At 41.2% G+C, this 16,009-nt stretch overlaps 1 protein-coding gene across 7 annotated transcripts in view; it reads left to right on the top strand.

Moving 5' to 3' along the window:
• The window catches only part of MRTFA (myocardin related transcription factor A), a 131,600-nt gene that overhangs the window by 60,519 nt on the left and 55,072 nt on the right, over positions 1-16,009 (top strand). For 4 of the 7 annotated variants that reach the window (XM_059726369.1, XM_059726373.1, XM_059726372.1 and 1 more), the window contains one exon: positions 2,136-2,231. The exons of 2 other annotated variants lie outside the window; for them this stretch is intronic. In XM_059726369.1, coding sequence (XP_059582352.1) covers positions 2,136-2,231 — 96 coding nt within the window. Of the gene's footprint in view, positions 1-2,135; positions 2,232-5,619; positions 5,762-16,009 lie in introns of those variants that run through there. One more of the 7 variants, XM_059726371.1, reaches the window with a different exon arrangement.

Raw genomic sequence — 16,009 nt, forward strand, 5'->3', positions numbered from 1 at the left:
GCAATGGACTCCTCTTAAAGAATGCTCTTGAAAGAGTTACCTCATGTAAGGTACAGAGTCTTCTATACTACAAAGTGATCTTTAATTTTAGAAATTATTGATTTTTATTACTGGCTACATAAGATCTTTATCCTGGATTCAAGTCCCCCACAACAATACAATTTCCCCCCCACACACAAGCACTTAAGGAACATTTGATCCTTGTCTCCCTCTTAATTCAGTCATTATGACAGACTTCCACTAAGGTCACCCGAGTCTATAGCTCTACTTGAAAAATGAATTAGATCCAGTCTGGATCTTGCTTTATTTGGTTTCTTAAAAATCACTTTTCTAGAAAACTGCCCCTAACGCAACTTAAATACAGATCTTTGCAAGTTCTTAACTTTGTTATTCATGAAACGGATAGACTGCTACTGAAAAAGGGAGGGGGAGAAAAAGCTTAAAGACTATATTCAAAAGAATAGAGAGACAGTGGTAATAACTTTCATTTCTTTAGGTATGTGTGTGGCTCCCAATGTGGTGTGTGTGTGTGTACTCAGGTGTATGACCTCTGTCCTGTGAACAACAGTGCCCATGACATCCAGACATGGCCCCTCTGTGCTCTAGCGCTTCTGTACAAGGATACCAAAGGGCTGAGCAGCCACAAGCTTCCCTCAAGTCTCCATCACCACCTGTGGCAGTGATCTGGAATATAAACTGTGTCCCTGTTTCTTGAGTATGAAACTCAAGTCTTTTTGTAAAGACGATTCTTTTTGCTCAGTATTTTTATTTATTAACTCTTTAGATTTCCAAAGAGAAAAAAAGTCCTGAGGAGACTCAGGGTGAAGCGCTTTGTGCCTGCTGGTTTCTGAACCCCCACTGTTTAAATTCTGTCCTTCATGCAGTGAGTTTGTACCATTTATTGATGGGCAAAGCAGATGTCTTCTGTGCCTTAAGAAGGACGTGTTCCTGCAAGATCCTTTTCATCCTGGACTTGAAAATGGAGGTGGGAAGTTCAAGTTACATCTCTTGGAACAGGCTGTGAAAGTTATGTCTGATACTGGAGAAGAGACATTTTCCAAGGCAGACTGAAGTGGCTGTCCACAGCAAGCACTAGCAGCCAGGCACCATATATCTAGTTCCTGCAGAAGCTTGAAGGGGTGCCAGGATTAATAGGATGAGCCATGAACTAGCACCAGCCAGTACCTGCACCATTAATCAGCACCAGCCAGCACCATTTGTACAGATAACCTTGGTGCAATGTTCTATATTGATGACTCTAGGGCTAAGAGACTGTTTCAGATGCTCAGCGGCATACATGAAGTGAGTGCAGGTGCAGCTCACAGTACTCAGGGGATTTGTCTTCTAAGGAGGACTTGAAATATTAGTTGAAAAACAAGTCTCTCACAACCCAGGTTTATACTGAGGGATGAGAAAAAGGCACTGACCATGAAGAAGGCTTGAGAGATGAAGATAAGGCACCAAAAAAGACAGGCCATGGCCTGCTTCAGGACAGATTCTGAATGAAGAGCTGTACCTGATACCAAAATATATCTTTGTGACACCTGGTACTTACATTATGCCTATAGCATTTTTACCATTGTATCTTTCCTCACCAAGTTAAGGTCACTTCTCAGCAGTACCCCAAGAGGATCTCTGAAACATCCTTTGCTAGACGGTGGTATATAACTGGCAGTAGATGGGTCAACTGCAGTCTAGCTAGTATCTGTATAGTAAATCACTTCGGCTCATTGGAGCCTACTTTCCCACAGGTCCCATGATGGAGTTCCATTGCATGTGTCAGAAAAAGCATCATCTTTAAGAGTAGTAAAGTCTGCAAACCAGGACAGGAGAAACCTGGCAACTACCAGGGAGAGGCTTCTTCATCAGTCTGTCAAAGATGGGTAATATGCTGTACCTTGCTGTTAGCATTTGGCCAATGTTAGTCTTCCTCTGACGGTTAAGGCTTATTCCACCAGAGCCCAGCTGATATCCCTGGTCTACTTTTGTAGTATGCAGATATCTGAAATCTGCAAAGCAGCTACAAGCAGCAACCCTCACATAATGTGACCCTCAAACATTATGTATTGGACTAGCTGTTAGATCAGATGCCAAATTTGGATACCAGTACTACACTCTTTATTTGATTGATGTAGATGATACCTTCAGGAGGATGGGAATGAAGAGTGGATTGATTGCTGGTCTGCGTTTGGATCCATGCTGCCACTTGGAGAGAATGATTACCTCCTGCAGTAAGTGGGGATCCCTCCGTCCCAAATTTGAGACCTCAGTTCCATTTGCCCTTGAATTGTAAGAGATCTGAGGGAGGGTTATGCTTGCTCTGCCCTTCATGTCCTCACATGGGAGTATGAGGTGGCACAGGGCTCATTGATTCCAGGCTTATGCAAATGAAATGTATGTCTAGAGTGGAATCCGCACTGATTTTAACATTGCAAACAACAGTTATCGTAGGGTAAGCATTCTCTCTGTTGTTTCTGAGTCTTTCACTAAGATCTGCTTTTCATAGAACTACATTACATCAGTGATTCACAAGACTGTTCTTTTAAAGGTATATTTTTAAAACAAAATGCATGATTAGTAGCTGTGCTAATTTTTGTAATGTTTAGTGCTGTAAGTCAGCTAGAGTAGTGAATTACACTAAGGTGTATGTAAATAGGCTAATGGTGTGCTTCTTGGATGCCTGCTAGCATTTGGTCATATAGCACACATGAGATGTACCAAAAGCCATACTTATATTTGCCCTGGAGCGGCATATAGCTTTAATATGATCCTACTAAGCATGGCACTAGACTGGAGGACAGGCAGATCTCTATGGAAGGATGTTTGTACCATTAAGGACAAGGATACAAATGAAACATTGTCACTTTTGGAGCTTTGAAAAAAAGTTTTCCCCTCTAAATTGGTAGCAGAATATGCCAACCTGATGTCTTCAAGAGAAGGCCAGGTGTTTAAAAGAACACTGACTTAAATGTTAAAGAAAACTTCCACTTTCTGGTAGACCACCTTTTAAATAGTGTAACCAGAAGCTAATTTTGCTTTTAAACATCCAAATAATCTTTTTTAGCAAGGGAGAAATTTATGCAACTGACTGGACAAGCTGCCCTGCACGGGTAGATGGCTGGCCCTTTGTGGAGTCCTGCTAACTTCACTACTTAGGTATAGTGTCCTACCTGCAGGGAACAACTTGAAAGATCCAGACAAAGTAAGTTAGACAAACAGTTGAGAATATGCATTGGAAATTCAGGGTTAAAAATTATAGAGGTTGTGTCTTATTACCAGCCCAAGCATTATAAATGCAGGGAATTTAGAAATTTATGATAAGGTAAGAAATGAGACATGAGGACCCTCCCCCACCCAATAAATGTACCTTTGTCCAGTAGTGTCCTTATATATTCTTAACACAATATTTTTTGGTACTTGATGAACCTGACTTTTAATGACATGTTTGATTTTTAACCTTGTGGAGTCACCACAGGACAGAATTGAGGTAATTTTTTACCTTTGTTTTGTTCTGTTTTTTGACTGAGTTCAACATTTTTCTGCATTTCTTTAGTCAGAAATACCAGATCCTCATTTCACATTGCCACATGAGACTCTAACCTGAGCTGCAAGCAGCTTTCTGTACCGCAGTCCAAATCCATGGTAAAGTTAGCATTGTGGGAGCAAAGGAGAGGGCTGCCGCTTGCATTATAACTTTGTGTGACATCCTTAGGTTCTGCAAGGAAGGGAGCTAGATGAGTACTTTTTAGAAGTACAAGCAAATTAACTATTTTCTAGATGGAGAGTATCTTTAAACTGTATAAAAAGAAGCTAACGCAGCAATGAAACTTAGGTTTAAAAGCTGATTCCACATGCACAATAGCAATTTCTTTTCCTTTTAACTACAAGAACTGGCAGAGTGGCAGATGCAGTTATAACAATCTAATTTAAATTGCACAATGATCTAATGGTAGCAGATGCAACAACCTAATCTAAATCAGTAAAATAAATCTCCATCTCCATATTGATTTAGCTGTGGTTCTGCTTTTGTGCAAAATTGTTTTTGCCAGAACATTTTCATTTGCTTTTAAGTGTCCTGGACATTAGTCAGAAAGTCAAGGGCTGGGTGAGATCAGGAAAGAAATGTAATCCTGATGGCTTTTACATTAAATCAGGTTCTCCATCATTAATGTAGGCAGATCTTAACAACAGGAGAAATGCTCAGAGAATATTATTTCTAAGGCTTTTCTTTTCAAGAAAATAGATTAAGTGAATTTACCTTTAATACTAACCAGATTTTCCATGTGGTTCTTACACCAGACTTGTTCAGCACAGGGATTGAATGATTCTCCAACTGTTCCCAGAGGAGAGAAATTCCTGTCTTGACATTCAGAGCTGGAAAGCTGAGACTGAACTGTTAGAGCCTTGCATTGCATTAGCCTTCAACTGGTTGGGAATGGCTCTTCCTCTTTTTCTTTGCAGTGGCTCTTTGGATTTGTCTGCACTATCTCACACCCATAGGATGCTACCTAGTGCTCAGCAAAGTGGCAGTCTTTTGGGAAAGATGCTGGAATGTCTTTATGCCCTGTGGGCAGTCAAGCTATTCCAGTGGTGTGTGTCCCTGCCTTACCCACCCTTAGCCCCATGCATTCTCTACCACCTGAAAAAGCACTGGTAAGGGTGGGTGTTGGATGGTTTGGGGGATTAGGATACACAGAACTTTTTCACTTGAGGCTGCAAGTCAGTATTTCATGACTAAAGGTTGCAAACATATGACATCTGTGTGATATGTGCAAAGTAAGTTGCTAGTGGAACAAAGCCACTGTGTCCAAACTGCCACTATGTCCCAACTGGCATGGATTCTCCAGCCTTATTTCCACTTTCAGTAGAGTGGCTGGAAGCTGAACTCTGTCAATTACTTTTCACTGGGCAGTGTTTCTTTCGGGTCAGGGTGCAGGTACATTGGAAGAAGGGAGGGTAAGCTGGCAGTGCCACTGCTTCTAATGTACCAGCTTGTCATTCTAGCCTTCCACCTCAGCTAAAATTCAATATCTTTCCAGACTGGGAAGGGAACAGGACAGCAAGAGCTCGTCTCCTAGCCGTGGCACAGTGTGCTTATAGTTGGTAGGTGGAGAGAGGGGAGGAGGAGAGGGATAGATGAGGTCACATGACATTGCTTGTCTGGCAGGTGTCTGGGCTCTGAGTAGAGAAAGCAACTGTTCACTATTTTGGGTGAATGAGGTTGGCTGTCCCTGCAAGCAATTCTATGAGGGAACTTACCCCCAGTATGCAGAGTTTTGCATATTGAGAACCTGAATACATCCACCCACTTGTTGAAGCAGGGAAGTTTCAATGAAAAACTTCAAGGAAATTTGGAGCTGACAGGAAGAAAATTTTTTCCTTGGAGACTCGTTGTTTTGGATCTTTAGATGTTAGCTTCCAGGATTTGTCACTGCCGTCAGTGTCCGTCTGTCCCTGTGCAAGTGCAGCTGTGGAGTCTAGCAGTGAAGCAGGTCTTTCAGTACAGTGACAAATATTTGGGTAAAGGGGGATTGTGACTGGGCCTTTTATGAAAATTAAATAGCCTTTCCACTGATCTGAGACATTTCCTGTATTACTGGATCTGCCTTTTCTGACCCTGAGTCTTTCTCTACGATGTTGGATAAAGCCAAGACCCTTCAGCCTGCCTATGCCGGGATTTTGCCGCTTGCAGAGACTGTGTCAAAGCAGGGGAAGAGTTGTTCAAGCACGTGTCAGGATTCATACCACAGTTTGCGGGAAGGTTAGTGGCCTCTACCCTGTTTGACTTAGGTTTTCATGTGTGTGTTTGCATTATATTCCCTGCCCATCCTTGGCAAACATCCAGATTTGGAGGTTTCCCACTGGCTCCTATGATCTATGCTCCAGACTACTCAAAAGCATGCCCACAAGGAAGTATTAGTGCAGTGTATATAGTGCCTTGCCAATACTTCGTTCTTGGGAGGCTTTCAGTATTTCTACTTTCTCATTTCTTCCTCTCTTTGGTGCATAGAGGTCTTCTGTGAGCAAGTTTTAGTGAGAAGTGTAAGGCTTTGCTTTTCATGAATACCAGAAGCCTGAAATTGGAAGGTGCAGCGTGCTTCCCAAAGTGGTGGTTTTGGTACAAAGTTCCATAACTTTCTGGAGAAGGAGCTTCTCAGTGAACACCTAAATACATTTTTATGTATTTGCAGCTGTGCTGTAAATTGATGCAGTACTTTCACAAGCAAATGAGACACATTTCCTATCCAAAGCACTTCTAAATACAAGATGCAGGTCAAAGTTTAGAAGAGGGTGAGTATGGAGGGTGCTGTGGGTAGTGAGAAGGAAGGGGCTGCTTGGAAGGGTAAGTATGAAGGAAGAAGAGGAGATAGTGAGGCCAGGAAGTATTAGGCAAAATGGACAACACAGTAGATGGCCACAAACAGGAGTGAGGAAAGAAAATGGTAAGTATAAAACAAGAGGAGTAGTGGGAGGGTTAACTAGGACTGGATTATAATTGTCCTGTAGATGAGGACAAGGATCTTGAACATGATGTGCTAAAGAGAAAGTCAATAGCTGCATTCAAAGAGATGATGTGATGTGAGTGAAAGGAGAGGAAGATGACTTTCGCAGTGGAATTTTGGACAGAGCTAGGCTGTAAAGGGCAGGAGGGCTGAGGAGGAGAGAGAAGGTTGAGAGGCAAGGGGTCAGATGGAAGATTACAGTGATCAAGGAAAGCAATGACCAGTACATGGTAAATGATATTAGCATCTAGATGTATTTATTTTCCTCCATTAAGCAGCTCCAGGATTACAGACAAAACTACTAGAGCCTCTGTCCAAACCCTTATATTAAATAGAAAAAGCAAACCTGGCAGAGATGCAGATGTACTAGGCAATAGGGAAGTTGGTGCCTCTCAGGTAGAGGCAATAACTCAGACCTGCTGCCAACTCTGGTGAATCACTGGTTTCCATATTTTTATTTTTAACTAATCTGTAGCTTTGATTTGACTTACATTTCATCTTCCGCATTTCCATTGGACCTAAAGATGTTTCATCTGTAAGAAGATTTGCTGTTGGCCCTGTTTTCCCGAGGCACTGGTTTCTGTGCAGGGAATCCAGCGAGACACTTGAAACGAGTACCCTCTGCTTGTTGTGAGGGTTACATAGAGATCTGCTGTCCTGTCAAAGAGCTCTTGGTCAGTGCTCAGGTGAAGGGAAGGTGGAATTCTCTGTTGTCCCTGTCAGTGGAATTTAGCCGGCTGTTGTCTCAATTGAAATGAATAAGGAATGCTGAATTCCTGAATTATTCTGATCCTTTAAACAATTTGGCAGACTGTGTCTGAAGATTACATATCTGACAACCTTATTTTAGTAGTCAGTGAATATAGGATACAAATATAATGCACAGTTTGCACTCACTGTCCATTGTTTGAGGGCAGGCAGAAAGAGAAGTGGATGCTGGCTAATCTTTTCCTGTCAAAAGAAAGGAAAGGCAAATAACTGCCACCATAGCAAAAAGATGGCATGACCCTGTTACCTCGCTACTGATCCATTCATTCTCTTGCATTCTCAGGATTCCAGCTGTATTTGTGCTTCCACATGCACTGCACTTCCATAATTGCAGAGCCAAACCTTACACGCTATGGGAAGGCACATTCACTCTAGGGTATAAACCCTGAGAGAATCTCTGAGATGCAGGTTAGAATTGTTGAAACTACTTGGGCAGTATACTATCTTCTTCTATACTACCAAGAGGAGAAGATACCTGCACTTTACTCTTCTTCTTCCACTACTCATAGGAATTAGTGCCAGTCTCTTCCCCCTCTTCACCAAGCTGGACTGTATTCCAGTTTGCAAATGCAGATCCTTGAAATTAGGAGACCTTTGTATCTCTAGGAAATATTCTTCCATTCCTTAGTCACCCTATGCTCCACTGAGACTCAGCTGCTGCTGGATTAGATTTTGCTTCACTCCCCTGCACCAGGCCACTGGTGGTATGTGAGCATGACGTGCCTTCTAGTTACTTCACAACAATTTTAGAAAGTGATACGTGAATTGCTGATCTGTACCATGCATTAGTGGGTTGGGGACAGGAAAGTGAAGCCAGGCTTGTTCATATTTTCCAAAGTGGGTGTGTGCCAGAGCAAGTGTTAGTAAAATCTTGGCAGAGTTCAAAGATCCTCTAGCAGTTCTTTTGCAAGAGTCCTTTGGAGTGAGGGGGCTTCTGAGTACCTCAGAATTCTGCTCAACTTTTACTTCCTTTCTGGGCCGTTGATTTTCCAATATATGACCTAGAATGGGGGGGCATTACTAGCTTTTGAAAACTTCATGGAGCCAGGTAAAGGTTCATAGTATGACATCTGAAGTGAAGAACTCCACAATAAATACCCCCACTTCTCCATGTGTGTGCATTAGCTCTATTTAAGTGCTCTTGAACTAAACACTTTTTTTTAAAGTTATTTTGAGAGCTGACCTGCCAAAACTGGTCAAGTCTCTTTCAGTATTGAATTACACCTTTTTCCCCCCCAAAAATCTTTATCTTAGAAGCAGTGTGGGCAATTCAACTCATTTTTTTGCCATTGATTCTCATTGTTGCAAACCAAGTATGGAAAATTGAAGTGTATGAGATGCTTTGGAGAAAAATGAAAAACACTTTTAGCATATGCCACACATGTAATTACAGGGACAGTCTGATAAATAGAAGGGGCAGCATTACCTTGGGGATTCATTTTGGGAATGTAACACAAATTCTTCCTGTTCTCTAATCCCGGCTCTGTTAGTGTCCCATTCTGTGATTGTAAGCATATTACTTAACTTATTTAACCACCTTTTCTTTCACTATGTGTACAGTAGGAAGAACCTCCTCATGTGGCATGTCTGAGAGCAGGGTAGGAATCCTTAATGTCTGCACTGTACCTTGAAGATGTCAAAAACTAGGCAAGTTCTTGTCAAAGCTTATGTTTTTTAACTGTTGAAGGAAAGTAAGCCAGAAGGCAGAGTAGATATGCACCTTATAGATTAACTGAATTAGATATATAGAGAGCATAAGTTTTTTGTGAATTTGAGTTTACTTCATCAGATGCTGTGAAAGAGCAAGCATAGAGCAATGTATAAAGTGCATGAGTAGAAGTCTCTTGTTATTTATCATAGTGCCTCCAGCCACTAGAGGACAAAGCTACTACAGTTTGAGAAATTAATTCAACGCTGTATTCAGTAGAGGGCAGAAGAGCACACACGAACACAAACTTGTTAAGTTGCTGTCATAGGAAGGTCTAACCAAAAATGTACAGACTCCTAAGAAGAAGTCTGTTCCTGGGCATCTGTTCTTTGAGCCCTCTGGAAAATTAGACTAAATATGGAATCCATGTTTTCCGTATGATGAATCAATCTGTCTTCCAAGTTCAGAATGAACCACAAATGTATCTGAAGAGCTGTGGGAGATACATATGTAGATAGGTGGCATCCAGACCTAGACAGTTTTAGTATCTAATGCTTGCAGTATGTTCCTTTATGTCTCGGCAGTATGATTGCTATATCCCTCTCTACTGAATGAACTGCTTATTGGGAGCCGTGTGTTCCTTATTCAAGGAACTGACCAGCTCAAGCCTATTGTGGCATAACAGTGGTATATACAAAATAAATCAATCAGGACTTGTGGCAGAAGTGATAACTTTTATTAGAACAACTAGATTTTTGCAAAAAAATCTACTTGGTCTAATAAAAGATATCATCTCTGCCATGAGCCCTGATTGATTTTGCCACTAGACCAGTATGGCTACAACCTAGATACCATATACAAAATATGCATCTGGGATCCATTCAGCTGTTGTATTTGCAAATGCTCTCCAAAGGCACAGAGTGCTGAGGAAGAATGAGGTGTGCTGCATGTCCCCAGCATGACATCTTTGACAATGAAGACTGGAGATGTGATGAAGGGCAATATGAAAATGTTGGAAAAGGGCTCTTGGTGTCTGACTTTTCAGAGATCAGTCCAGTACATGGTTGGAAAGTTGTACCCTAGGCTGCAATCTCTGGGCTCTTCTTTTTCTGTTCTGTTTCCCTAATGTTTTTTTAGCTGACATGCTCTCCCCTCTTGGAGTCTACCAAACTATTCCTGTCAGCGTAATGATCCCCAGCTGTTGCTTTAGCCCTAGCTATTTTCATACGGAGAAGAGGAGAGGGGTAGGCTGGCTTGTTTACTGCACAGTAATCTAATTCAGTTCTCAAAAACATCTACTGTGAAACTCTCTCCTAGCAGGAAGTAACACAAAAATGAAAGCACAGCAAGGCTCATACATGCAAGAGCAGGGAGATGCAAAGGAGGTGATACATGTAGAAAATGACAGAACAAAGTGTGTGGGGATGCTGTCTTTTGTGTATATGCCAACAACGTTTTGAGCAGCAGTGATACCAAGTGAAATTTGCAGTGACAACTCCCTTGCCCTATAAATTGAATTTTCTTCAGAGTGTAAACGAGGTAAAGGGCCTCCCACCAGAGGCTGAAAGAGTGATCTATCCCTGTACTGGCAACCACTGTGAAGAATGCTTGGAAAACAATTTGATGTACCCTGCAGTTATTTGCTGTTTAAAAATAAATTAAGTGTATGTTTACACTTTTAAATGGCACAGAAGTGTCTGATGCTGCAGACTTCCTGCCAATTTGTGAAAAGCTGATGCTTTTCAGAAAGTGAACTGGGATACCTGAACTCTGAGAGTCTGCCTGCATTGCATAAGGAACCTACTTTTGCAATGAAACTAACTTTAACAGTTCTTGCTAGGAAGATGCTGCCATGGTTTCTATGTCCAAAATAGACGGGAGTTCGTGGTCACTGCCCACAGTGACTTCAAAGCCAGATCAAACTGTTTGTATAAATCTTATGTCAGTATTTATACTGGCATCTATAAAATGTCTGTCATCTGCCCCCCGAATTCTTAGCTGTTCTGTTATAGATTTTTAGTCATGGGGAATGTAAAAGAAATATAAAATAGAAGTGCTTGCTTAGAAAACCCCTTTCCTCCCATGGTCCAACTGCATCTGTGCAGCCTTCCATGAGCACTAAATTACTGATCCTGTCACTTGCTGCCCCAATAAATTACAGTTCAGAATGTTACAGGAGGATGTTTCTCGACCGATCTGTAGTAGAGGATGAGACATAATGGAATTTGACGTGGCCTTCACCTGTTTTGGAACAGGCCTAGGGGAAACTGTTCTGTAACCTGTGAGGGTCTTGTGGGTTGATGCTCATCCGTGTATTGGGCCCCAAACCTTACTGCCAATTTTGACTTTCCATTTTCAGAACAGCAAAGGTGAGATAATATACTTGTTCCTCGTGACAAATAACAGCCGTGGTCACCTGTCAGAGAAGTATCACTTCATGAGCTACAAGTATCTTTAAATGCGATTGTTGCTAACTGGAACAATAGCATGTTTTGTGGGACCAAGGTACCCAATTTAGATTTTTTAGGGGAAGGTGGAAAAAAACCAGAGTGCTCTAGGCCAGTGCTCCAACTTTTTTCATTTGCAGACCCCTAAAAAATTTCGAATGAAGGTGCAGATCCCTTTGAATTGTGTTTGTATTCACATACTTTTGATTGGTCATACTGTCTTTTGTGGACCCATTAAACATAGTCTGTGGACCCCATAGACCACAGGTTGAAAACCACTACTCTAGGCTACTGCTCAAATGATCTTATGGGCCAGTCTGTTCAAGCTGTAGAAATGACTACAGTTTATTGTTCATTTAATGCAGTATGTGCCTGTCCAAGGAAATATACAGTTAAACTCTCTGATCTGCACTTTTGCAGTATCATGTTAGACCAAACCTAAGGACAGCTGTTGTGAAAACTGTGGGGAAGTCAATGATAAACTGAAGGCACCGCTCTTGGCCGCAGGTCCTTTCCAATGATGAGAAGTGACATCTGGTGGGGTCGTTCTTTTCTGCATCTCCTTAAATCCTTTCTAAGTTCAGTATTCATCATGATAACTCTGGTCAACCAGGATTTAAAGGTCAGGAATAGAATGTTATGGTAGCTGAAACTGATTCTGAAGCACCTGTCTAGTAGCAATGCAGCTGATATCTATGCAACCACTTTTTGCTCAACATAATGTTAGCTGTGTTTGCCTGGTTGTGCATTGGCGAGGGAATTGGGTGATGCTAGCAGATCGGCCTTCAAAGGAAAGTGTCAGTGGGTGTGTCTATATGTTATGCTACGTCCCTGTAGCAATGTGCTACAGCCACGTAGCATCGGCGGGCACAAACCATGATGCTGCAGCTGTGTCACTAGCAATGTGTTCCCTTGGTATAGCCCATTGCTTCGGTGATGTAGCGGCTGAAAATACTTGTGCGCTGCCAGCACAGCATAGTACAGGCTGTTACCACACCGTCATTTAGTACTTCCAAAAGGAAGTACTAAATGCTGGTGCAGTAACAACAGTGCTGTAGGGCAGTGTTTCTCAACCAGCGGGATGTGTCTGCACTGGTTGTTTGCACTTCAAATAGATGAATCAACAGATATCTCGAACAGTGCAATTTTGTGGGGTTTTGTTTTTATCATGGTGGGACCAGGGTTTTTTTGACAAAATAGTTGGTGGGACATAAGGTACAAAATGTTGAGAACTGCTGCTGTAGGGGCGTGTGTAGATGTGCCGTTTTTTCAACAGTTTGATCATGGAGTTTACCTTAAGTTCATAGTGGTACTTTCATGCTTTTTGATTACTCTCTGTGGAAAAAGGAACGATAACTTTGTAGAAGTTGGCTGCAGCTGTAGGAGTTGGCTGTTTATCACTGGAAAGTCCTCAGTGTGTGCTGGAAATGTTCCAAGTAATAGTCCTGCTGCATCATTTGGTCCCCATTAAATCAGTATTCAAGGAAGGCCCTGTGCTATTTGATCTTGTCTGTTTGTCTCTCAGTGCCCGTTCCCCTTACTTTTGTTTCATAAATGATATGGTGGTGTTGATGCGCTTTCTCCACTTCTCCCATACCCAAGGTTCCCTATTTCCCCCATTGCCACACATGTGCCTGAACACCCTTCCTGAACCTGTGCGCTGAGCTGTCTCCCTCATGCCTTTCAAATCTGTTAAAGCTTTGCTTCTGCCTCTTGCCTCTCAGAAGGGGGAGATGAAAAGGACCTTTTTTTTTCTTTATTTAAAAAAGGAACAAGTTAATGGAACCCTCATGCCTGACTCTATTACTACTGTATGATTGCTAGTGACTCTGTTGTGTCACATGGATGTAAGCTGGGCAAAGCAAAGACCACATCTTTACTGGGTTTATGGTCATGCAGGCCAGCTTGAACCAGTATGTTTTGGTTCTTTGGTAATACAAATCTGGAATCAGTTTTCTTATTCCTGTTATGATTGCACTTAGGACCATGTTAGCTATTGGGGCCTTGTTATGCTCAGCAGCATGTATACATCAAAAAGTCAATCTTGGTCCCAGACAGCTTGGAATTTAGGGTTTGAAAAATTTGCAGCATGTGAATAAACAAAAGTAGGGGGGAGAGGACAAGGTAACAGGGACATGGCATGGGTGTATAGTTTCAGGAATCTCAGGGCGTGTATGATGGGATACCCTCCTCACAACACATCGGGGAATTTGATGCGCTCTTTAGTGGATGTTGCAAACTTTGGGGATCCAGCCCATCTTTTAATACCACGATGGATGGGGTAACAATGATGAGCATGTTTAAAAAATGTAGGAGCTGAATGGTATGTGGGAACCTATAGAGAAGGTAGAAGATTTCTGCAGCACGATGACAGTGACCTTCAGCTAAACATCAGCAGTAATGTCTGTTGGTTGTGTTCTCCAGAGACTGTGGGGAAGCAATGGAGTAATTTTCATTGCTTGGGATAAAGAGCGGGGTAAGTCCATTCCTGTTGTGTGAGGCTTGGGAGGGGGGGACTTGGATGACAGCCAGTGGCTATAATGCCAACCAGATAAGAGAAGCCCTATGTCTGTTTTGAATATACTGTGAATATTGGTGATGGACAAAACTGCCGTTGTATTAGGTCCCATGAAATAAAGGTCAATGCAACTACTCTGTTTGGGACATTAAATAGAAATTAAATTCTGTAGCCACTTAGTTTAAATCTGCTGTGATGCCATTTCTGTGTTGGTATATTAAGAGCTAATTTCTTCACCTTCTAAATGATCATTTTATGCCCCCATGTGCAAACAACAAAGCAACAGTGGCAATTTTGTACATCAAATTTGCTCTAATTGAGACTTCACTTCAACTGACCAAGGTTTTTTAGCAGGCAAAAACAGAACCAGAAGTGTACATCATTGGATATATAAAGCCAGGCCAGAGTTAACAGGAAAACCCAGCATTTCTCATGTTTAGAAGTGTCACAGCTGTAACCATGGAGAGTCTATGTGGTATTTTTACTAGCAGATTATTTTCTTGACTGGTGCATCTAACTTTTATGTGAGAGACACTCTGCTTTGCCAGATCTGAATCACTGAACTACTAGTCTGTACTGAGAAGTACCTGGGGAAGCCTTGCTTCAAAGGTTGTTGGTGGATGCGGCTGTGAGCTGCACCAAAAACTGTACTATTAAAAGTGAGCTGCAGAGCTACATATTGTCTGGTGTCACTTCTTGTTGTTTTGTGATTGAAGTAGGCATGCAAAGATTTTCCAGTTAATGATATTGACTAACGGCAGACTTTCAAATTATATCTTCATAAGTTTTCTAGGTATGTCTTGGAAATGTCCTAGAGATTGAATTCTCTAACTTTAATAAATGGGATTGTGGCATTAAATCTTGGACAAAGATATCTGTGGGTAAACTCTCGAGCCTTTAAACCATCTGAAAGATCATTTTAACTCTCTACTTCCTAAAAAAAATGTTCTTTTTTAATCCACACAGTGCTTCAGGAAAGACTTGAGTGTCTGATGTTAAAAAACAACAACACAGTTTTGGAAGCAGGGACATTTCTGCCTTTCCTTACATGTGATAAAAAGTGAAAAAAAGAGCCCAAACTCTTTTTCCATGTGCAGTTTGCCTGCATGTGATGCCACTGTACCTGCATACAGATTGACTGACCATTTTGTCATTTATACCATTATTTTTCTCCACACTCTTTTTCTTCTGTGTAGGAAACTATTTTATTATCTTCTTTGTTCATCTTGCATTGGCTGTCTTGAAGAATTTCTTTACAGGTTCCTCTTCGAAAGGTGGTTCAGAGTAACATTAGTCCCTTGAGTTTGTTGCTTCATGGAAGGATATGGACACTCACTACTGAATGCAGACTATGACACAAATCGGTATGGAAAGCCTGCCAGTGGAACTTGACTTCTGTGAAGTATTTTCTAGAACTGGAAGCAAATAAAATTTGGGTATGAAGAAGTTTCTGACAAAGAAAATATAGACAGTATCTGTTAATGGTGGTTACAAGACACGTGTACAACATAGTGACATTAATGTGTGATATTTGGGTAGAACTTTCCACTTATGTATCTTGCAACAGGTCACTTTTCAAGACTGCACAGTGGTCAGATTTCATAGAATACAGTTCATAACTAGCTATTCACATTTGGGTTTCACCTAACTCCTTTTTCTGGGACTAAATGATTTAATGGAAATCAATATATTTCAGTGAAAGCAAACGAAGTGTATTCCGGCTCATAGGTTGGTTGCAGATATCTCCATTTCAGGTATTCTGCTATGTGTACAAGATTACACGTACACAAGAGTGCCTTACAATCCTGGTTAAACAATCCCTGTGAATGGTTAAAGCCATGATTGCTACACACACCAAAACTTCATGACATTGGGATATTTTGGGGTTTATAGGAAGACAACTGGACTGAGTTTAAAAGAAGTGAGGTTTACATAAAGGTTCAAAACAACTTTTAAAAAGTCAAGACTTAAATTTAAAATGAAACGCTAGGAATAAATATAGAAATAAAATGGCAATAGTTAAAATAATCCATAAGAATTCGGTGTTAAATACTTAGCAGAAAATTACAAAAAGTTAAAACTAATTTTAAATATACATGCAATAGAGTTAAATAAGTCACACTAA

The sequence above is a fragment of the Alligator mississippiensis genome, chromosome 4 (assembly GCF_030867095.1).
Source record: "Alligator mississippiensis isolate rAllMis1 chromosome 4, rAllMis1, whole genome shotgun sequence".
Classification (NCBI taxonomy): domain Eukaryota; kingdom Metazoa; phylum Chordata; order Crocodylia; family Alligatoridae; genus Alligator; species Alligator mississippiensis.